The 24,671-nt window shown below is 38.2% G+C and overlaps 1 protein-coding gene across 5 annotated transcripts in view; it reads left to right on the top strand.

Moving 5' to 3' along the window:
* Window positions 1–24,671, top strand: part of AGBL4 (AGBL carboxypeptidase 4) — a 1,382,976-nt gene that overhangs the window by 1,022,426 nt on the left and 335,879 nt on the right. For all 5 annotated transcript variants that reach the window (XM_067008185.1, XM_067008176.1, XM_067008173.1 and 2 more), the window contains one exon: window positions 487–526. In XM_067008185.1, the coding sequence (XP_066864286.1) occupies window positions 487–526 (40 nt within the window). The remainder of the gene's footprint in view (window positions 1–486; window positions 527–24,671) is intronic.

Below are 24,671 nucleotides of genomic sequence, written 5' to 3' on the forward strand. Positions count from 1 at the left end.
TTAATAAATAAACCAGCCCCCAGGAGTATCTTGGTTAGAAAGGAATATCAGGAGGGTGGCAGTGACTTAAGGACCCAAGGCAAAGAGGGTTGCCAGGATATCAGACACTTAACCAGTAGTCAGTGTGACCACAGAGAAATCTAAGGCTGCCTGGTAGAGGAGTGAGCCATGGCTGGGAGTCTGGAAAGGGACTTTCTTTGTGGCTATAGGTAAACCACATTCCTCTCAGGGCCTCATTTCCCTAAGTATAAGATAGGATTGACTGGAAGGTCTCTAAGGCCCTTTCAGCTCTGACCAGAAAGGCTGTCCATTCCCCCTTGTCTCTAGGGTGCAAGGCCTCCCTGCAGAACTGTGAGACCACGTCCTCCACAATACAGCTTGCTCTGCGTGTCTGAACATCCCCTTTGCACGTTCACCCTGACCTGCTAAGCAACAAGTTTGGCTCTGGCTTGAATCAGTGCTCTCACAATGTGTTTTCTTTTGCAGCAACAGCGGCACCTAGACCTCCTGACGATAACCAGCCCTGGTGAGTAGGTGTGGCCATTCTGCTTGGGCTTTCCCCTTATTTCCCAGAGTGATGCCTGGTTGTCTATCTAAATGCAATTCCTGCCCTCCTCCTTTGGCTTCCTGAATGAACAGCAGAATTCTTGTGTCATGAATGATCCTTCTCCCCCATCCTCTACCCCACAGTTTCTTTTCTCTTCCCCAGCTCTGTGCTGCCTTGTCTTGACTCTGCAGATGGCAGGGTTGATTCTATGATGTTGCTGCATATTCCAGGGCCAGGTTCTCCCCGGATCACTCGTTGGATCCAAGGGTCAAGGAAGTGCCGTGGTCTCCTGAGAAATAAGTTTTAAAATCATGGGGGATGGGGAAACTGCCTGGTAGATGGCATGGAATGAAGGGAGGACAGTTAATGAGGAAAGGCCAGTCTGGGGAAGTGACCAGGTTTGGTCTCCCGTGACTCTTGTCGCTCACCTTTAGGAAGGACAAGTCCCACAACAAAGCTATGGCCCTGGGATTTAAAGCTCCTTTCCTTCCCCTCGGTCTGGCATATAGCCCAGAGAAAAGTTGAGCAGTTTAGTTTCACCAGAAGATATTTTATTTCAATTTGGGAACTTGAGGCAAAACTGGCCAACAAGAGGTGCTGTTCTCTCTTGGAATCCAAGGAGATGATGGTGCCAGCAGTGAGCATTCAAGAGTGGGTATGGTGGTCCATCTTCATTCATTGGTGATGTTCTAAATATTTAATGGCCCCCGTGGCCCTCTACTGTGCTGGGCATTAACACTTTGTTTACCGGACTGTGGGGAGATGGCATCCTGAGGAAGGGACTGGTGTGGGGGAGTTGTCACAAGGCAGGGTTGGGGAGCTCTAGGAGTGGCTAACTACCAATAAATATGGAGGTATTTCAGTATTTTAGTAACCAATATAGCTGTGCCATGTCATCCTGCCTACCGCCCAGCCTGTTGCTGTGTCCAGGGCCAATTGGCTAACAAGGAGATTGAGAAATTGTCCTCTGCAAGCACTATCTTAGCACAAAAGCCGGTTATCTGTCTATGTAACTGAGATACAGACAATGGCTGCAAATGTAATTTGGATCCACCCAGTTCAGGTGGCCTTACTACATTTCCACCTGATAGATCTCTTTGAACTTGGGACTTCAGAAGAACAAAGATGAACTGGTTTGAAAATGTTCAATCTAACCCATAGAATGAACTGTGTTTAACAAGTATATAATTAACATATATAGAAATTCCAAATCATGGGCTAATATAATTAGAATGGCTCAGTTGGGTGACCTACCAATCCCTTCCCACTAAGGTGTTGTTAAGTGATTATCTTTGTCCCGTCCGGTTAGTTGCTTTCCTTCATGATTGTTTTCTGTTCTGCTCCACAAATGCTGACCCAGATTGCCGGCTTTCACATCCCAGTCTCATCTGGTCACACCCTGATATGATGCTGACATATGAATTGGAGAGGTTTCTTGATCTGTCTTCAGTTGCTTTAGAAGGAGACTTTTAGACTCTGTTAACTGCGTTTCTTTTGCACCAGCTCTTTCCGTTCCTAATTGCTACTGCACAAATTCAAGCAGAACAGTTGTGACTCTCAGTGTACTCTTTTTGGGCAAACTGCCAAGTACTGCCAGAGTTTGGAATGGTTTAAATTTTCCCTACTTTTAGATGAGAAAAGACTATTTTCTGGGTCAAAGCTTCTCAAAAGTCATGTTGCGTCACACGAGTATACAGTACTGCAAGTAGGCTACATTTGTGTGATATTGTAAGATATACACTTGTGATATATTGATCCACTCGTCTCTCAGGGGTACAGATAGGTCCCAGAATAACTGAGCCTCCAAGGTGGTAGCCTCTACTCCAGTGTGCCAAATATTATCCATGTGTGTTATGACTTGGAAAGGTTAGGAAAGACCATTAGGCTATGTATTACCTGAAAAACTCTAGTCCATGTCAAAATCACTTCCCTCTACTGTTACTAACTGTCTCTCACTTTCAAAGTCATCTCCATTCCCCACCTCACCAGAAGCTGCTACAGCTAGCACGGGGCATGCTACCTCTCTGGGGATGCCAGTGGGAGGTACTAGCTTGTTTGCAGTCGTCAACAGACCATCCTCAACACAGAACTGCAGTCTGATGCTGCCACTCCTCATCAGCTAGGAGCCTTCAGAAATGCTGCCTGGGAATTTGGAAGCTTTAAAAATCTGTGTTATCTTCTTTAAACTCTTATTTTGTTCATTGTGAATAATTTTTAATTCACAGAAAAGAGTAGAGATAAAATGAAGAGTCATTTATTGCCCCCCTCACCACCAAACAGCTTGGCTTTATCATATCAACATTGTGCCATATATGCTACAGAGTCCCCTATTAAAAAAATTATAGATCTAGTTGAGACTTTTCTGTACTCCTAGCTGATTGCATCTCTCTCCCTTCACTCTATAGGTAACCACTGTAATAAATTCAATGATTTTCTATATATATATCCAAAAATATGACTGATATAACTGGTATTGTTTTACAAATTCCTATAAGTGATATCACACTATAAGTGTCATACTGAACTTTTCCCTTACTTATTATACTGTAGAGATTCATTCATGTGAATACATGTAGCTCTGGTTCAATCATTTTAACTGCAATATAGTATTCCACTTATGATTACATCACAATTTCTTTTTCCATTTTATTGATCATAATTTAGGTTATTTCCAGTTTTTTTTCAATTTTAAATAATACTACTTGGAGCATTTTGTGTGTAAGTATGAGAATTTATCTAGAGCATATAACTAGGAGAGGAATTACTGATTACATGCATCTTCATATTTACTATATAATGGCCAGTTGTTTTCTAAAATAGTTGAACAAATTTATTCGTCAAAATATAAGAACAGCAAAGTATAATAGTTCCCATTTCTCTGAATCCTCCACACTTGAAATCATCAGACATAAATTTTTACCAGTCATCATGATAAATGTAAAATGTTATCCCATTGTTTTTATAATATGTGTTTCCCTGATGACTGGTGGGGTTTAATGTCTTTTCATATGTTTATTGAACACTTTGCTTTCTTCTGTGAACTGACTTTTCATATCATTTGTCAATTTTCTCTTGGGTTGTTTCTTTTTATTGATTTTTAATTCTTTGTTATTCTGCACGTTGATACTTTGTCACTTAACATGCATTGCAAATATCTTACCCCAGATGGTGGCTTGTGTTTTTTGATTTATGATGTATTTTGATTTATGGAAGGTTTTTTTTCTTTGGTGTAGTTGAATGTATGAATATTGCTTTATGAGCTTTGCTTTTATGACTTATTTAAGAAATCCTTCCCTACCTGAATATCATATTTTCCTGTTTCTAAAAATTGTCAAGTTTTATATCACACATGGGTATTTATCTCATTTAGGACTGATGATTGTGTATGATATGAGCTGGGGATTTAATTTGTTGTTTACATATGGATAACCCATTATCTCAGTATCATTCAACAACTAGTTCATTCTTTCTTCCACTTATTAGCAATTACACATGATGATGATGATGATGATGATGATGATGATGATGATGAAGAGCCAATTGACTTTTCCTACACAGCTTATAAATTTTTGTGTTCTTCTGTTTATTGCATCTCAAGATTTTCCTGTTACCTTATTAAAGTAGATCCCTTAATAGCTGTTTTAGTGAGAGTCCATGAGAAACTATCTTAATCTATATATGTTCTTATTTTGACTTATCTTTGGGATGATAGTTTGGCTAGGTATAAATTCTAGCTTGAGGAGGACTTCCCTTCATTCTTTGAACTTTTTTTTTTTGCAGTTTTTTCTGATATCCACAGTTGCTAATAAGAAGTTTGCCATTATTTGTTTATGGTAACTTATCTTTTCTTGGGTAGGTTTAAAGATTTTTCCTTTGATCTTCATGCTCTGCTTTTTCATTTTTATGTGTCTGGATGTGAATTTATTTCTGTTTACCCTGCTTGGTAATCTGAGTAGTCTTTCTACCTAAGAATCTATGTCTTTCTTTAATTCTGAGAAATTATTGGCAAATTATCCCTTCAAAGATTGCTTTTTCTTCATTCCCTTAATTCTCTTCTTCAATAATTTCTATTAGATGAATGTTGGATTCTCTCAAGTGGCCCTCCATGATTCTTTACTAATTTTTCATAATTTTTATCATTTTATTTTACTGCACTGATTCTGAGTTCCCCACAAGTAACTTGAATTCATAAATTCACTTTTTGACCATATCTAGTCTGGATTATTTTCCTGTCTTTTTCAATATTTCAGTGATTATTTTTAATTTCCAAGATTTCTAATTTTGTTCATATCTACCTGCTCTTGTTTTATTTCTTCCTGTTCTGTTTCATAATTTCTTATTCTGTTTTAACATTTTCATTTGTTTCTTCGAACATCTTCAATATGCTTATTTTAAAATCTTTGTTCTATAAAGTAAGTTTCATCTGGAGTGAATTCAAGTTATAACTGTTGATTTTGTTTAGTATCATTTTTAGCATTTAATTTCTTCATGTGTTTTGAAATTTTACTTTGTAATATCACTTTGAGAAGGAAGTTTTCTGTTACTCTTTCTCCCCAGCCCTGACCACCACCACCACCCCTCCCCACCCCCCTGCAAACTGCCACTATGCTCACATATCTCTATATGGTGGATTTTGCAGTTGACTCTACCCATATTTTCAGTATAGGACCTGGTAAATATTGGGGATACAGAGAACCAGTGACAAAAAGTCAGCAGGATAGTAGAACATTGCTTCTGTTTCCTTTGTCTATATTCCTTGCCTCTCTAGGCCTACAGCACACAGCAGCTCTCTCTCAGAAAGTTCTGCAGCAGCCTTTTTTTTTGCTAGGCTTATTTCATAACAGGGAAGCCCCACCCTAGATCCTTGTTCTAAGCAGAAGACCTTGTCTCTGATCCTCATCTCCTATAGAGCACTTTTAGGAGGCTCATAGGAGTCCAACTTTCAGCTGCTACTGCCTGCTGCTATATCCAAGAAAGTAGCCTCAGGAGCATTTATCCTTTTGCATTTCTGTACTTTTCAGCTTCATGGAGATATGTCTCTTGCAGTGGAGCCCAACTATATATTTTCATTTCTTTTTTTCATATATTATTCAATATTACTATTTGATGGGAATGAATGGGCTTATTGAAGCATGAACTTATTTAGTCATTTGGCCCAGAAGTCCAACTATAGTTTTTTTCTTACTTTTTGGAAAGTTTATTCTCCTATAACCTCTTCAACAGAAGGGAGGCAGTATGAGGAAATATTTTTCTCCTATCCAAGTGAGACTTTTATTGCCAGATTGATGAAAGAGACTGTTATTTGGGGGGACTTCCTTGGTGGTCCAGTAGGTAAGACTCCGCGCTCACAATGCAGGGGGCCCAGGTTTGATCCCTAGTTGGGGAACTAGATCCCGCATGCATCCCTCAACTAAGAGTCTGCATGCCGTGGCTAAGAATCCGCATGCCACAACTAAGAAGTCTGCATGCCACAACTAAAGATCCCACATACTGCAATGAGGAACCCTCATGCTGCAACTGAGACCCAGCGCAGCCAAAATAAATAATAAATAAATAAATATTTTTTAAAAAGAGAGAGTTACTTTTTGCACGTGTATATACAAATATATATGTAATTTTAAAAACAGAATTATAATGATCCTACATAAACTATATAGGAATATAATATGAACATTTTTTCAATATTATTAAATATTCTCAGAGGGACTTCTATATAGCTGAAAAGCATTCTATATTAAATTTATCTATTATTGTATATTAAATTCTCCCTGATGATTTAATTATAAATAATACCACAGTGAACATTCTTGTATAAAGATTTTTGTGTGCATCTTTAATTATTTCTTTAGGAAAAATTCCTAGAATGAGAATTACTGAGAAAAGTTATACATAGTTCACTAATCATGACAGACTAAGTTAAACCAAAGTAATAATGACATCAAAATTACAGAGACTTAAAAAATAAAGGTTTATTTTTTACTTTTGGTACATGTCTCTCATGGATTGGAGTCGGTTCTGCTCTACTTCATCTTTACTCTGGCACCCAGGCTGACCAAGCATCCTTTATTTGGAACATTGCTCTATGTCTTAGTTTGGGTTCCCTAAGGAGCAGAACTTGAGACAAAGATTTTAATGCAAGTAGTTTATTTGGGAGGTGATCCCAGAGACCTTGGCAGGAGGTGGGGAAGTGATACAAGAAAATGAAGAAAGCTAAGAAAGTTTCATTATCAAGCAAGCTACCACTGACGGCAAGTGGAATTTAATCCTACAGGGAAACCCTGGAAGTCAGTGTGGAAAATAAGCCTCAGAGTTATCCCTTAGGGGCAAAGGAATGGGAGTGAGGGTGGGGGTGTTAATTCCCTGACGCTTCCAATCTGCTCAGTGTATGGACATAGCAGATTCCAGTGGCCCAAGAAAGCCCTCAGGAGAGGTTTGCAGATGTCGGCAATTGGAAAGTATTCAATATGTGCAGAAATAATAAGTGCCAGGAGAATATGTGAGGTTGCAGAAAAGTGCTGACAGCACCTGCCATATGGGTAGTCATGGCAGAGGGAAAAGGGAGAGATGGTGAGCCATGTACCTTCTCTTAAAAATTTTTAGAAGGGGTCACTTTTGCCCAGATTTCCTATATCAAAGCAAGTCATATGACCACTTCTAATTCAACAAGGTAGAGATGCAGAATCTCCCTACAGGGAAGGGCACTGCATTGAGAAGAGCTAGAATATTTGGCAATGATGATTATACCTTTTCACACTTCTCGAAAGATTTTATGTTCCCACCATCAAGTTAAAAATGCTGGTCATAGCTTTAAAAAAAGAAAAATAACACCTTTATTGAGATAGAATTCATATTCAGTAAAATTCATCCTTTAAAGTACACCATTTAGTGGTTTTCAGTACATTCACAGAATTGTACAATCATAACCACTAATTCCAGAACATTATTATTACTCCTAAAAGGAGCTGTACCCATTCGCAGTTACCCCCCATTTTTGCCTTCCCCTAGGTCCTGGCAACCACTAATTTACTTTCTATCTCTATGAATTTGCCTACTCTAGACATCTCATATAAATGGAATTGTACAGTATGTGGCCTTTTGTAACTGGATTTTTTTCACTTAGCATAATGTTTTCAAGGTTCATCCATATTGTAGCATGTATCAGTACTTCATTCCTTTTTATTGCCAAATAATATTCCATTGTATGGATATATCACAACTTGCTTACCCATTCATCTAGTGATGAACATTCCAGTTGTTTACATTTTTGGCTAGTGTAAATAATGCTGCCATAGACATTTGTGAGCAAGTAAAAACCATGTTTTTCATTCTCTTGGACACATACCTAGGAATGGAATGGCTGGATCATTTGGTAAATGTTAAGGTAAACATTTTGAGAAACTGCCAAAATGTTTTCTAAAGTAGCTGTGCCATTTTGCATTCTCATCAGCAATGTAAGATGTTTCTAATTTCTCTGCATCCTCTCTTATTATCTATCTTTTGATTATAGTCATCCTAGTGGATGTAAAGTGGTATCTCACAGTAGTTTTGGTTTGCATTTTCCTAAAGACTTATGATGTTGAACATATTTTCACGTGCTTATTGGCCATTTGTATATCTTCTTTGGAGAAATGTTTAGTCAAGTTCTTTTCCCTTACTCATTTAAATTAGGTTATATTTTGTCTTTTTACTCTTGAGTTGTAAGAGTTTTTAAATGTATACTCTGAGTACAGTTACATGATTTGCAAATATGTTTTCCTGTTTTGTGGGTTGTCTTTTCACTTGCTTGATGTCCTTTAAAGCCAAAAATGTTTTATTTTGATGAAATTTCAATTTATCTATTTTGTTGCTTTTGTTGCTTATACTTTTGATATCATATCCAAGAAAACATTGCTTAATGTCACAACGATGTACTCCTATGTGTTAATTTTTATATGATATAAGACTCCAGTTGGTCTCTTTTGCATGTGATTGTCCAGTTTTGCTAGCACCATTTGTTTAAAAAAATCTGTTCTTTCCCCTGTTGATTTATCTTGGCACCCTTGTCAAATGGTCATTAACTTTTTGATGGTACAGACTAAAAGGACAGCATTTAGGAAGTATCTAAATGTTGGCACTCAGTGCCAGAACTGTGTTAGGCCCTCTACATGTATTTTTCATATAATTCTCCCCACTGTCCCATAAGGCAGGCATCATCTTTCCTGACTTGCAGATGAGAAAGGAAGGTGCTGCTCGATTAGAATTGCCCACATAAATACAGTTAATAAGTGAGTGATGGAGTCAGGATTCAAATACAGATCTGTCTGATCCTAAATCCTATACCTTTTCTACTGCTACATATAAATATTACTTCATGTGTGATATTGGCCCACAGAGTCTTCTTTCTCAGACAGAATTAAAGCTGACCTACTTTGCTGGTGATAAGGAAAGCATGAAATTTTGGGGACATCATAGTCATGGGGCTTTTCCACTAACTAGGCTGCATTCTGAAGAGACAATTGATTTCCTTAAAATATCACAGAAACTTCCAGAAAAAAATCACAGCTAGATTTGTTCCTGATGGCAAATATCCACACAAAAATATTTATCCCCCGTTAACCTTGTTAAAACAATACCTACGTTAAATGGTGACTGAACCTGCTGACCATTACATGACAACTTTGGACTTTATCTCCAGTTGAAGTCCCCCATGATGTACAGGTAGCCCCTCTGAAGACTAAAGGAACAAGAGAGGCCAAACTAGCCATTATTCCTGCTTCATAGCCATTTTTAGAGCCAGCAAAGCCTATGGAGACAGTCCAGAGGGGCCAGGACAAGATGTGAAGCCAAGACAGGGTACTCCCGACCTACCTCACGGCCAGAAAGTTAGCAGCACAGTGAATACACACAGAGAGGATGGTTCAAAAAATGCATGCACGTCATTAAAACAACTTTAAAGAGATCTTTAAAGGAGATAAACAAATTACTCCTAGTCCCACAGCCTTAGCACAATAAAAAACCTAATTCTATTTATACATTTTTCCCTTTCAGTTCTTGTCTATATGCAGAAACATATTTACATAATTGCAATCACAGTAATTTTTTATGTACATCTTTTTTCACTTAACATTATTTCATAAACAATCTTCATGTTGCTATGTAGTTTGCATATTTACCATCTTTTTATAATAACTTTCTCTATTAAAAAGTTGTACATGCCCATAGTACAAATTTTGAAAAACACAGATAAGTTAAAAAGATGAAATATCAGTTATCTCCCAGAGGCAATCACTGTTTAATATTTTAATACATTTACTTCTTTGCCTTTTTTTCCTATGCATGTATAATTTTGTTTTACAGAGTTGAGATCATATAGAATATAAAATTTTATCCTGACTTTTCACTTAATATTATAACAAATATTTTCCCATGCCAGTGATGTTGGATATTTAACTTGATTTTAGTTTTTCCATTTTATGAATAATTTATCAACCATTGTGTATATAGCTGTGTCTACATTTTAGATTATTGTCTTAAGATAAATTACTAGGGATGGAATTACTAGATCCATGAGCATTTTATGAGCATTTTAAAGTCACACTTATTCTTAAAAGCTATACTCTCTTCCATCTTTTAAACGTAGCCTGGTTTACAAAAATACATGTCTTATTGTTGTGCATTTGTGTTATTTCCAGATGTTTTTCTCTTATAAATGACTCTACCATAAAATTATTTGTGAAAAAAGCTTTTACTTCTTTTGCATAAGTTTTTTATCTGGCTATTTTAAAAGTAGAATTGCTGGGCCAAAGTGCATTAATATGTTTAAGGAATTATTAAGTCTTACTGCCAACTCATTTTCCAGAAAAGTTGTATCAGTTTACATTCCCACTTCCAGCCAGAGAACAGGAACTAGTCTTAACAGATACAGAACAGAATGCCAGCCTTACCTGGGAGTCAACTTTCAATAGTAGTCAAAGTATGGAACCAGGTAGACCTGGGTTCCAATCTTGATTCTCCCACTTCTTGGCTCCAAGCTCTTAAGAAAATTATTTAACTACTTTGTGGCTTAGTTTTTCATTAAATATGGATGGTTACACCTATTTCACAGGAATGAAATGAAGATTAAGTGAGGTAATCATGGCAGTAAAGCCCCTAGCATATTATTAATATTAGCATGAAAATGCTTTACACACTAGAGGCCAGAACAGCTTTATTGATCAAACTAGGCCTTTATAATGGGGTTTGAGAGAAAGAGGAAAGCTTATCTGGCCTTAGCTGGGAGGACATTTGTTCTTTTGGTTCTCATTGGTTCAGGGACTAGAGCACTAAACCCACAGGCTAAAGGTCTACAACAGTGTTAGGCTGTCTCTGCACTGCTAAAATGTATGCAGGCAAGTGTGATACACTCTGGCCTGAAACAGTGTAATTACAATCACCCCAGTCTAGCCAGGAGGTAGAATAAGAGATTAGTAATTTATACATATGAGTTGTCATTTCCTTCATGGGGATGGCAGGGAAGGGGAGTACTGATTTTCTGTCATTAGTCATTATATTAGGTGTCCATGGGAGCACTGTATTTTAAAGTCCTTCCCAAAGAAGTAACCATTATTTTTATTTATTTATTATTATTATTTTACATTTTCAAAGAAGTTTTGGAGAAATTACCAAAACATTTTGATACCAAGGATAATTGTTATTTCTCTCTTTTCTCTCATTCTCTCTCTCTTTTTTTAACCTGTATGTGGTGGGGGGGGGGCGAGAACATGTTTTAAATTGTATTTATTTATTTATTTTTACATATACATGTATCTATTCTTTTTCAAATTCTTTTAAGTTGTTACAGAATATTGATCAGAGTTCCCTGTGCTATACAGTAGGTTCTTGTTGGTTATCCATTTTAATTTTTAAAAATATTTTACTGCTGTTTACTATATTTTTATTTATTTATTTGTGTTTTAAATTTTTGTCTGCACCGTGCGCGGCACATGGGATCTTAGTTCCGCGACAAGGGATCGAACCCACACCCACTGTATTGGAAGGTGGACTCTTAACCACCGGACCACTGAGGAAGTCCCTGGTTATCCATTTTAAATATAGCAGTGTGGGGCTTCCCTGGTGGTGCAGTGGTTGAGAATCTACCTGCCGATGCAGGAGACACGGGTTCGTGCCCTGGTCTGGGAAGATCCCACATGCTGCGGAGTGGCTGGGCCTGTGAGCCATGGCCACTGAGCCTGTGCATCTGGAGCCTGTGCTCCTCAACAGGAGAGACCACAACAGTGAGAGGCCCGCATACCTCAAAAAATAAAATAAAAAATAAAATAAAATAAAATAAAATAAAATAAAAATAAATATAGCAGTGTGCACCTGTCAATCCCAAACTCCCTAACTATCCATCCCCTCCCCACACTTACCCCAGGTAGTCATAAGTTCATTCTCTGAGTCTGAGTCTGTTTCTGTTTTGTAAATAAGTTCATTTGTATCATTTTTTTTTTAGATTTCACATGTAGGTGATATCATACGATATTTCTCTTTCTCTGTCTGACTTCCTTCACTCAGTGTGACAATCTCTCGGTCCATCCATGTTGCTGCAAATGGCATTATTTCATTATTTTTAATGGCTGAGTAATATTCCATTGTATATATGTACCAAATCTTCTTTATCCATTCTTCTGTCAATGGACATTTAGGTTGCTTCCATGTCTTGGCTATCGTAAACAGCGCTGAAATGAACATTGGAATGCATGTATCCTTTCGGACCATGTATTTCTCTGGGTATATGCCCAGGAGTGGGATTACAGGATCAAGTGGTAGTTCCATTTTTAGTTTCTTAAGGAACCTCCATACTGTTCTCCATAGTGGCTGCACCAATTTATCTTCCCGTGTGTGGTGAGAACTTTTAAGATCTACTTTCCTAGCAACTGTCAAGTGTGCAGTATGATATTGTTAACTATAGTCACCATGTTGTACATTAGATCTCCAGAACTTATTCATCTTATAACTGGAAGTGTGAACCCTTTGACAACCATCACCTATATCCTCCAACCACTAATCTACTCCCTGTTTCTGTGAGTTTGGTGTTTTAGATCCCACATATGAAATCCTACAGTGTTTGTCTTTCTCTGTCAGACTTATTTCACTGAGTGTAATGCCATGAAGTCTCATCTGTGTTGTCAGAAATGGCAGGATTTCACACTGTTATGGCTGAAATATATGTATATTGCATTTTGGACACTTAGATTGTTTCCACATTTTGGATATTGTAAATAATGCTACAATGAACATGTGGATGCAGATTGATTTTTGAGACAGTGATTTCATTTCCTTTAGATATATAACCAGAAGTGGGATTGCTGGACCATATGGTAGTTCTGCTTTTAAAGTTTTGAGGAACTTCTATACTGTTTTTCAGAGTGACTGTACCAATTTACATTTCCACCAACAGTACACAAATCCTTGCCAGCACTTATAATCTCTTTTTGATAATAGGTGATACCTATTATTCTAACAAATGTAAGGTGATACCTCACTGTGGTTTTTTTTTTTTTTTCTTTTTTTTTGAGGTACATGGGCCTCTCACTGCTGCGGCCTCTCCTGCTGTGGAGCACAGTCTCCAGACGCGCAGGCTCAGCGGCCATGGCTCACAGGCCCAGCCGCTCCGCGGCACATGGGATCCTCCCGGACCGGGGCACAAACCCGCATCCCCCGCATCAGCAGGTGGACTCTCAACCACTGTGCCACCAGGGGAGTCCCCCTCACTGTGGTTTTGATTTACATTTCCCTGGTGATAAGTGATAATTGAACAACTTTTCCTGTACCTTAGCCATATGTGTGTCTTTTTGGAAAAATGGCTGTTCAGGTCCTCTGCCCATTTTAACTCACTTTTTTTGTTATTTTGTTTGTTTCATTTCTGTTGTTGTTTGTTTTTGCTATTAAGTTGTATGAGTCCTTTCTTATATATTTTGAATATTAACGCTTTATCAGATATATGGTTTGCAAATATTTTCTCCCATTCCATAGGTTGTTCTTTCATTTTGTTGATCATTTCTTTTGCTGTGCAGAAACTTTATAATTTGACACAGTCTCATTTGTTTATCTTTGTTTTGTTGCTTGTGCTTTTGGTGTCATAATCAAAAAGATCATTGCCAAGACCAATGTCAAAGAGATTTCCCCCTGTGTTTTCTTCTGGGACTTTTACAGTTTCAGATCTTACATTTAAGTCCTTAATCCATTTCAAGTTAATTTTTTTGAGTAATGTAAGATAGGAGTTCAATTTCACTCTTTTACAAATGCATATGAATATCCAGTTTTACCAACACCATTTATTGATTAGACTATCTTTTCTACATTGTGTTTTCCTGGCTCCCTTGTCAAATATTAGTTGACTGTATATGCACGGGTTTATTTCTGAGCTCTTGATTCTGTTCCATTGGTCTATGTGTGACCAATGGAAAAAGATATTCCATGCAAATGGAAATCAAAAGAAAGCTGGAGTAGCAATACTCATATCAGATAAAATAGACTTTAAAATAAAGAATGTTACAAGAGACAAGGATGGACACTAAATAATGATCAAGGGATCAATCCAAGAAGAAGAGATGACAATTATAAATATATATGCCCCCAACATAGGAGCACCTCAATACATAAGGCAACTGCTAACAGCTATAAAAGAAGAAATTGACAGTAACACAATAATAGTGGGGGACTTTAAAACCTCACTTATACCAATGGACAGATCATCCAAACAGAAAATTACTAAGGAAATACAAGCTTTAAATGACACAATAGACCAGATAGATTTATTTCATATTTATAGGACATTCCATCCAAAAACAGCAGATTACACTTTCTTCTCAAGTGCGCACGGAACATTCTCCAGGATGGATCACATCTTGGGTCACAAGTCAAGCCTCAGTAAATTTAAGAAACTTGAAATCATATCAAGCATATTTTCTGACCACAATGCTTTGAGATTAGAAATTAATTACAGGGAAAAAGTATAGAAAACACAAACACATAGAGGCTAAACAATACATTACTAAATAAACAAGAGATCACTGAAGAAATCAAAGAGCAAAAGAAAAAATATCCAGAGACAAATGACAATGAAAATGCGATGATCCAAAACCTATGGGATGCAGCAAAAGCAGTTCTAAGAGGGAAGTTTACAGCAATACAGCCTACCTCAAGAAACAAGAATAATAAATCTTAAATAAACAATCTAACCTTACACCTAAAGGAACTAGTGAAATAAGAACAAACAAGACCCAAAGTTAGTAGAAGGAAAGAAATCATAAACATCAGAGCAGAAATAGATGAAATAGAAACAAAGAAAACAATAGCAAAGATCAATAAAACTAAAAGCTGATTCTTTGAGAAGATAAACAAAATTGATAAACCATTAGCCAGACTCATCAAGAAAAATAGGGAGAGGACTCAAATCAATAAAACTAGAAATGATAAAGGATAAGTTACAACAGACACTGCAGAAATACAAAGCATCCTAAGAGACTACTACATCAACTCTATGCCAATAAAATGGGCAACCTGGAAGAAATGGACGATACTTAGAAAGGTATAACCTTCCGAGACTGAACCAGTAAGAAATAGAAAATATGAACAGACCAATCACAAGTAATGAAATTGAAACTGTGATTAAAAATCTTCCAACAAACAGAAGTCCAGGACCACATGGCTTCACAGATGAATTCTATCAAACATTTAGAGAAGAGCTAACACTCTTCCTTCTCAAACTCTTCCAGAAAATCTCAGAGGAAGGAACACTCCCAAACTCATTCTATGAGGCCACCATCACCCTGATACCAAAACCAGACAAAAATACTCCAAAAAAAGAAAATTACAGACCAATATCACTGATGAATATAGATGCAGAAATCCTCAACAAAATACTAGCAAACAGCACACATTAAAAGGATCATACACCATGATCAAGTGGGATTTATCCCAGTGATGCAAGGATTCTTCAATATATGCAAATCAATCAATGTGATACACCATATTAACAAACTGAAGAAGAAAAACCATATGATCATCTCAATAGATGCAGAAAAAGCTTTTGACAAAATTCAACACCCATTTATGATAAAAAAAACTTTCCAGAAAGTGGGCAAAGAGGGAATCTACTTCAGCATAATAAAGGCCATATACAACAAACCCACAGCAAACATCATTCTCAATGGTGAAAAACTGAAAGCATTTCCTCTAAGATCAGGAACAAGACAAGGATATCCACTCTCACCACTATTATTCAACAGAGTTTTGAAAGTCCGAGCCATGGCAATCAGAGAAGAAAAAGAAATACAAATTGGAAAAGAAGAAATAAAACTGTCACTGTTTGCAGATGACTTGATCCTATACATAGAAAATCCTAAAGATGCCACCAGAAAACTACTAGAGCTAATAAATGAATTTGGTAAAGTTGAAGGATACAAAATTAATGCACAGAAATCTCTTGCATTCCTATACACAAATGATGAAAAATTTGAAAGAGAAATTAAGGAAACACTCCCATTTACCGTTGCAACAAAAAGACTGAAATACCTAGGAATAAACCTACCTAGGGAGACAAAAGACCTGTATGCAGAAAACTATAAGACACTGCTGAAGAAATTAAAGATGATACAAACACCTGGAGAGATATACCATGTTCTTGGATTGGAAGAAGCACTATTGTGAAAGTGACTATACTACCCAAAGCAATCTACATATTCAATGCATCCCTATCCAATTACCAATGGCATTTTTTTGAACAGAACTAGAACTTTTGTGGAGACACAAAAGATCCCGAATAGCCAAAGCAGTCTTTTTTTTTTTTTTTTTTTTTTTTGCGGTACACGGGCCTCTCACTGTTGTGGCCTCTCCTGTTGCGGAGCACAGGCTCCAGACGCGCAGGCTCAGTGGCCATGGCTCACGCGCAGGCTCAGTGGCCATGGCTCACGGGCCCAGCCGCTCCGCGGCACGTGGGATCCTCCCGGACCGGGGCACGAACCCGCGTCCCCTGCATCGGCAGGCGGACTCTCAACCACTGCGCCACCAGGGAAGCCCAACCAAAGCAGTCCTGAGGGGAAAAAATGAAGCTGGAGGAATCAGACTCCCTGACTTAGACTATACTGCAAAGCTACAGTAATCAAGACAGTATAGGACTGGCACAAAAACAGAGATATAGATCAGTGGAACAGGTTAGAAAGCCCAGCAATAAACCCACGCATGTATGGTCAACTAATCTATGACAAAGGAGGCAAGGATATACGATGGAGAAAAGACAGTCTCTTCAATAAGTGGTGCTGGGAAAACTGAACAGCTACATGTCAAAAAATGAATTTAGAACACTCCCTAACACTATATACAAAAATAAACTCAAAATCATTTAGAGATCTAAATGTAAGACTGGACACTATAAAACTCTTAGACGAAAACATAGGAAGAACACTCTTGGACATAAATCACAGCAAGATCTTTTTTGATCCACCTCCTAGAGTAATGGAAATAAAAACAAAAATAAACGAATGGGACCTAATGAAACTTAAAAGCTGTTGCAAAGCAAAGGAAACTACAAACAAGATGAAAAGACAACCCTCAGAATAGGAGAAAATATTTGCAAATGAATCAACGGACAAAGGGTTAATCTCCAAAGTATATAAACAACTCATGCAGCTCAACATCAAAAAAACAAACAGCCCAATCCAAAAATGGGCAGAGATGTAAGTAGACATTTCTCCAAATACATACAGATTGACAAGAAGCACATGAAAAGCTGCTCAACATCACTAATTTTTAGAGAAATACAAGTCAAAACTACAATGAGGTATCACCTCACACCAGTTAGAATGGGCATCATCAGAAAATCTACAAACAACAAATGCTGGAGAGGGTGTGGAGAAAAGAGAACCCTCTTGTACTGTTGGTGGGAATGTAAATTGTTACAACCACTGTGTAGAACACTATGGAGGTTCCTTAAAAAACTAAAAATAGAATTACCATATGACCCAGCAATCCCACTACTGGGCATATACCCAGAGAAAAACATGATTCAAAAAGACACATGCACCCCAATGTTCATTGAAGCACTATTTACAATAGCCAGGTCATGGACCAACCTAAATGCCCATCTACAGATGAATGGATAAAGAAGATGTGGTACATATATACAATGGAATATTACTGAGCCATAAAAAAGAACAAAATTGGGTCATTTTTAGAGACTGGGATGAATCTAGAGACTGTCATACAGAGTGAAGTAAATCAGAAAGAGAAAAACAAATATCATATATTAATACATATATGTGGAACCTAGGAAAATGGTACAGATAAACCAGTATGCAAGTCAGAAATTGAGACACAGGTGTAGAGAACAAACATATGGACACCAAGGGGTGAAAGCGGTGGCGGGTGGGGGTGGGGGTGGTGTGATGAATTGTGAGATTGAGATTGACATATATACACTAATATGTATAAAGTGGATAAGAACCTGCTGTATAAAAAAATTAAATTTAATTAAAAAAAAGAGTTAGAGACATGAGTGAGTTGCACTTGTTAACTTACCTCAAGCAGACAGGCCACTGTAAAAAAAAAAAATATTCCTAAGTATTTTATTGGTTTTGATGCTATTGCAAATAGAATTGTTTTCTTTACTTCTCTTTAGATAGTTTGTTGTTAGTATATAGAAATATAGTGCAACTGATTTTTGTATGTTACATTTATATCCTGCAACTGTACTGAATTAGTTCTAAACCAGTTTTTGGTGGAAACTTTAGGGTTTTCTATGCATCAGATCATGTTATATGCAAACAGAGACAATTTTAATTCTTCCTCTCCAATTTATATGCCTTTGATGTCTTTTTCTTATTAATTGCTCTGGCTAGGACTTCCAATACTATGTTGAATAGGTGTGATGAGAGTAGGCACCCTTGTTTTGTTCCTGATCTTAGAGAAAAAGTTTTAAACCTTTCACTGTTGAGTACGATGCTAGCTGAGGGTTTGTCATATATGGACTTTATTATGTTATGTTCCTTTTTTCACAATTTTTTGAAAGCTTTTATCATTGAAGGATGTTGAATTTTATAAATACTTTTTCTGCATCTATTGAGAGGATCATAATATTTATCCTTTCTATTAATGGAGTGTATCATTAATTGAGTCACATGTTGAATCATCCTGCACCCCAGAGGTAAATCCCATTTGATCATTGTGTATCATCCTTTTAATGTGCTATTGAATTTTGTTTGCTAGTTTTTTGTTGAGAATTTTTGCATTTATATTCATCGAGGATATTGGCTTGTAGTTTTCTTTTCTTGTAACGTCCTTACCTGACTTGATATGAGGGTAATGCTGGCCTCATAAAATGATTTTGGAAGTGTTCCCTCCTCTTCAGTTTTTTGGAAGAGGTTGAGAAGGATTAGCATTAATTCCTCTTTAAAAGTTTGGAAGAACTCATCTGTGAAACTATCTGATCTTGGCTGTTCTTTGCTGGGAGATTTTATATTATTGCTTCAATCTCTATAGTCACTATTAGTCTGTTTAGATTTTCTGTTTCTTCCTGATTCATTATTGGTAGGTTGTATGTTTCTAGGAATTTATCCATTTTTTTCTAGGTTATCTAATTTGTTGGCAATAATTGTTTATAGTAAGAAATATCTTAATCTGCTCCAGATGAACACAGAAGCAGGCATATGCTCTCTGTACTTTTTATTCATTTATTTATCTATTTGTTTATTGTGCACGTGTGCAACATCAGGGTGTAAGTAGAAGAGCAAGAGGTTTGTAGTACATACATACATGTTGTGTTCAAATCCTACCTCTTCCACTTACAGTTTGACTTTGGGAAGGTCTAGTAGCTTTTTTGTGCTTTACTTTCATTTTACCATCTTTAAAAGAGCAGGATGATGATAACACTTCTTAGAATTTTGTGAAGATTAGATATGATATGTGTAAAGTGGCTAGAATAGTAAAGTGCATGACCCATAGTAGATTTTAAATAAATAGTTGTTATTGTGACTGCATTGCTTTGTGACAGATTACCCCAAAGTTTGGCAGTCTCAAACAACAAGGAATGTTTGTTATTTCACACAGTTTGTGTGGGTCATGAATCTAGTAGCAGCTGGGATAGGTGGGTTTGGCTCAGGATCTCTCATGAGGTTGCAGTCAAGATGTCAGCCAAGGCTCTAGTTATCTGAAGGCTTGAGTGGGGCTAGAAGATCATCTTTCAAGATAACTCACTCACATGGGTGGCAAGTTGGTGCTGTTTTTTGCCAAGAGGCTCAGTTCCTTGCAACATAAGCTTCTCTATAGGGTTGCTTGAGTATGCTTACAATATGGCAACTGATTTCCTTCAGAGTGACTAATCCAATAGACAGATGGTAGAGGCTGCAATGTTTTTTTATGGGATAGCCTAGGAAGTTATACCTCATCATTCTATAATATCCTATTAATTACATGGTTCAGCCTATTCACTGTGGGAGGAGACTATACAAGGGCATGAATACTAGGAAGAAGTGAGAATCATTCAGGCCCACCTTGGAGACTGACTACCAAAATGCTAATGATGATGATTATAATTATCAATACTATAACTCTGGTTCTTTTCAGACCCACTTCCCTTTCCTCATTCCTCCAAGGATTCTCCCCATACTCCCAAGGTATGTGAGTAATGGCTTGTCTTTTTGAGACTGGCAGGGGTTTCTGAGAAAAGTATTAAGAATTGTCTAGCTGCTGTTTCTTTCATAAATAAACAGCTGCATTTGTCCATCTGTGTCTTTCTATGTAACATCGACCTAAACTATAAGGGCCTTTGCCTTGGCCACAAAAATGAGAAATATTTTTGGTTCAATGGACTAAGAAAAGTAAGATCTCTCATTTAGGAAAAGAAGGTTGTGTACCGCAATATCCAATTCCCAATTTATATCAAAGCCCTCTGCACTCTTGGTAAATGGGTGGTGGGCTGCCACCGAGTTGAGGCAAGGTGTGATCCAAGTACATGTACTTGAAATTCCTAGAGACTAAGGACACAGTGGCATGTCATAGAGGGTGGTGCATATCTTTCATTCTCTGGTCTAAAACATTATCAGGGACAGTGATGAGGATAGACTTGAAGAATGTGGGAGTTTTCCCTTAACAAGATTTACTGACCTGCCATTACCAGTGCTTACTCAGCACTATTGGAACAGAAAAATAAAGTGTTACTATAACAAAAAAAAAGAAAAGAAAAGAAAAGAAAGAGCGGGGGGAGAAGGAAAGAAAAAGAAAGAAATGCTAGTAGCATATAACAAAAATTTTGAGATTAGCTGGACCCGGGTTCAAATCTCATCTCTACCATTTACTCTTTAATGATTTTAGACAAAATGCAACCTCTCAGACATTCAGCTCTTTCATTCCTAAGATGGGGCTGATAATATTGACCTCAAAGTGTTGTTGTATTAGATGAGATAATGTATCTGGCATAAATTAAGTCCTTCTTTGAGGATGATCACACCAGATAACTTTTTTTTTTTCTTACTAACTTAGCACCAGCCTATTAGGTTATTCTCTGAAATGCCAGAAAAGTCTGTCTTTGGCACTTGCAGTACAATTTCCTCCCCTCCAGATGATGGTTGAATCACTGTCTTATAAACCAGATACACTTCTCTCCAGAAACTGAAAAATAAATAAATAAAGGGAAATCAGCCCAGCCCAGCTGAATTTCATTCTTGGATGGATGGCTGGATGTCCTTCAGAAGGTTTCCCTTCTGGTAAAGATTATTGGGAGACTGGTTTGTTAAAAGAGTTTTTAATCACAATGATGAAAGGAGAATTGGTGGTTTTCAGCTGCTTTGGGGGGAAACAAACCTTGCATTTTCCACACCAATTGTAGTTAAATATGTGAGGTGGGCTCAGTTCCAGCCTTAGACAATACATTGGGAAGCATCTAGTATGGCTTCACTCCCCTCCCTTAAAGACCAGGACCTGATGTCTAACTCCCTCCCATGCTCTGGCCTCTGCCCTTGTTATATTCCCTAGGGTTTACTGACAGGGGCTGCCTCAGGAACATGCTCCTGCTATTCCCACTGTGTCCTCTGCCCTGATTCTCTCTCTCCTTTTTTTTACTCCAGATCCCTGGATCCTTCTTTCCTTCCTCCATGAAGGGTCACAGGAGGGGCAACGTAATCACCTTCTCTTTCCTGGAGGAGATAATCAGAGCAAGTGGCAACAATGGCCACCACAGCTGGCTTTGCTGTAGCATACCACAATGGCAAAGTCAGAGAGATTTTGCATTTAACACTTTGTTTAAAACAATAAAATAACCCTATGAGGTTGGCATCTTCGTCTTAGGGAGATGATAGCATTTGTCAAAGTTCACAAAATCTTCTAGTTGGAAAAGTCAGAGCTTGAACCCGGGTTTTCTAATTAACATCCAGTGAACTTCTGACTTCTTAGCTGCCTTCCTAATCACAGGTGCTGGTTCATCCAGAGTGTGCAGAGATACTAAAAGGAAACCCAAGTGAGAGAAGAACCCATTTACTATAGAAATGAGTATTAGGATAGAAACGGTTATGGAGCCTGAGGCAAAGGTCTGGATACCAAAAATTAGGCAGAAGGATGACACCAAACCCCAGCCCCTGTGTATAACAAGCTAATTTACTAATCCAGCACTTCTTATATCCACTGTTCTTGCCCTTACTGAACCACAAAGCCAGATGATACTGGGATCTAGCAGGCTTCCAGAGGGCTAAGTGACCTCAGTTGAAGGAATGGGCTGCTAGAGTATCTGGGACCTAGAACCAAGCAGGTCATCACTGCCTGCTGAGCCTAGAAATCCAACCATATGGTTCCCTGTAAAATCCTTCATTTGTTCTCAAAGTATGGTCCCTAGATCACTTGTAACAAAATTATCCAGGGTTTTGTTTGTGGTTTTGGGCTGGTTAGTCCACTGAACTTCAGACAGAGGCTGCTGGCAGCATGTTCTAAGCGTAGGGTGGGGCTGAGGTTCCAAAAGACAAATATCAGAAAGCACTTTAGGGCTTCCCTGGTGGCGCAGTGGTTGAGAGTCCGCCTGCCGATGCAGGGGACACAGGTTCGTGCCCCGGTCCGGGAAGATCCCACATGCCGCGGAGCGGCTGGGCCCGTGAGCCATGGCCGCTGGGCCTGCGTGTCCGGAGCCTGTGCTCTGCAACGGGAGAGGCCACAGCAGTGAGAGGCCCGCATACCACAAAAAAAAAAAAGAAAGCACTTTAAAGAATGATGCAGTGATTTAACCCCAAAAGAGAGTCCAGTATGACGCTCAGTCTGGAATAGTGGGGGCCAGCAAAAGTGAGGAATGTCAGGTAAGAAGTAGCAAGTGAGAGGTTGCCAGAGAGCAGTGCTACTCAAAGTGCCACTCACAGACTGGTGCCAGTGTGTAACCTGTTTGTCCACCATGAGATAAGTATAGAAGTTGAGAGAAAGCATTTAGAAACTTTAACAGCAGTTTGACATTGCTTCAGCATCCAAGTTCATGATCAATGGACTTTTCCAAACTATCAGTTTGTGATGGATTAGAAACAAGGAAGTACTGGTACAGGTGAATTCAAGAAACATCAGCCAATATACACATCCAGATTTTTGTGCACTCCTGACACATGTTTGTACAAGTGGTTTAGGTTTGTCAAAGATGGCAAAGGCCAGTTTTTAATCACAAGACATGGTACATAGTAAGGGCCTAGAAATTATTTAGAAATGAACTGAATAAGAAGACTATTCTCCTCTTAGTCAGCTATCAACCTGAGTAAGTTTTGTGAAAGGTGACCTGACCCACCAGCCTGAAGTCTGTAGTACTGCTCCCGCCTGCTTCATTACTTTCCTTTCATTATCTGGCTGTTCTAGGCCGGCTCAGCCTTTGCAGGAGCTGGGGTTCCCCTCCCAGCCACCTGGAGCCTAAGTGGTGTTTGGTAAAGTTTAAACAACCCCATGTAGGGTGGTTGAACAGCAATCTCCATTTCTTTTGAATAAGAAGAAAGAAAGGACAAAAAGACACCTCCCCCTTTCCTCCACTTGCTCATTAGGATTCCGGGTTACAGCAGTGATCCTGGCCACTCTAATTGGATCTGTGCGCACACAGGTCTGCGCGGCTCCATTGAACACTGACATTTCTAACTAACTGACCTTTTCAGGACCACTGGTACTCCCATAATGAGTGTGCAGCAGCATTGTGTGGACACAATACGCAGGCTTCACAGTGCCCAAAGAATGCAGGATTGAAAACTATTCAGAATTCCCAGTCTCGAGTTAGCAAAACGAGAAAATTGGGTCCCAGCATTCATCAGTGTGTTATTTTACAAGTATCGATTTCAATGCCCTTTCATTTCTTTCAGAAAAAAAAAGAAAATGTTGTATTATAGAGGTCTAAATTAACTTTTGTTCTGTTATTTTTCCCCTGTACCTATAAAAAGGTCAGATGCATTCATAAGGCTGAGATAGATTTGCTGGATATAAGCACTGAGATAGCAATCAACCTTCAGATAACCTTTAAGGAGACATCAGCTCTTCCATGAACAATAATTGATATACTCATTAAGGCCTGGAAATTCTTCAGGACTCACCTAAAGGAGAACAGTTATAGGGCCAATGACAAAAATATGTTGTGTTGAGAGATGAGATAATGACTCAGATATTTGAAATTGTTGTGATCCATTCAGTTTCTCTGGGACAGGAAGGGGACTTCAGAAGGAAGCTAACAAGATGGGAAAAGAGAGCAGTGGATTTCACGCCGCCCAGCAGGGACAATGTAGGCTGGGCCCGGACAGGATAGGATGTGATTTCTGAGTGTCTCCTGGGTCCATAAGGGAAAATTAGGATCTTTTCCTCTGTGTAAATGCAGAAGGAACATAATGGATTCATCAGGGCCACCTTCTTCCCTCTGAGAAACAGGGTATGGAGTAGGAAGTAGCTACGAGTGGCACCTTTTCTGAGACAGTGCCAGCAGTGAGTGGATGAATGGCCCTTCCTTTGTGTTCCTCTGAGAATTATACACTTTTCCATTAATGTATCCAGTTCTACAATTAGGCCACCAAAGGACTATGTTCTACAAGTATTTATGAGAACAGCCCATGTAACCACATTCTGTGCTTGATACTGAGAAGAATCTAAAAGATCGTCTAATTTCATTTCTATTGAATTC

The sequence above is a fragment of the Kogia breviceps genome, chromosome 1, assembly GCF_026419965.1.
Source record: "Kogia breviceps isolate mKogBre1 chromosome 1, mKogBre1 haplotype 1, whole genome shotgun sequence".
Lineage (NCBI taxonomy): Eukaryota > Metazoa > Chordata > Mammalia > Artiodactyla > Physeteridae > Kogia > Kogia breviceps.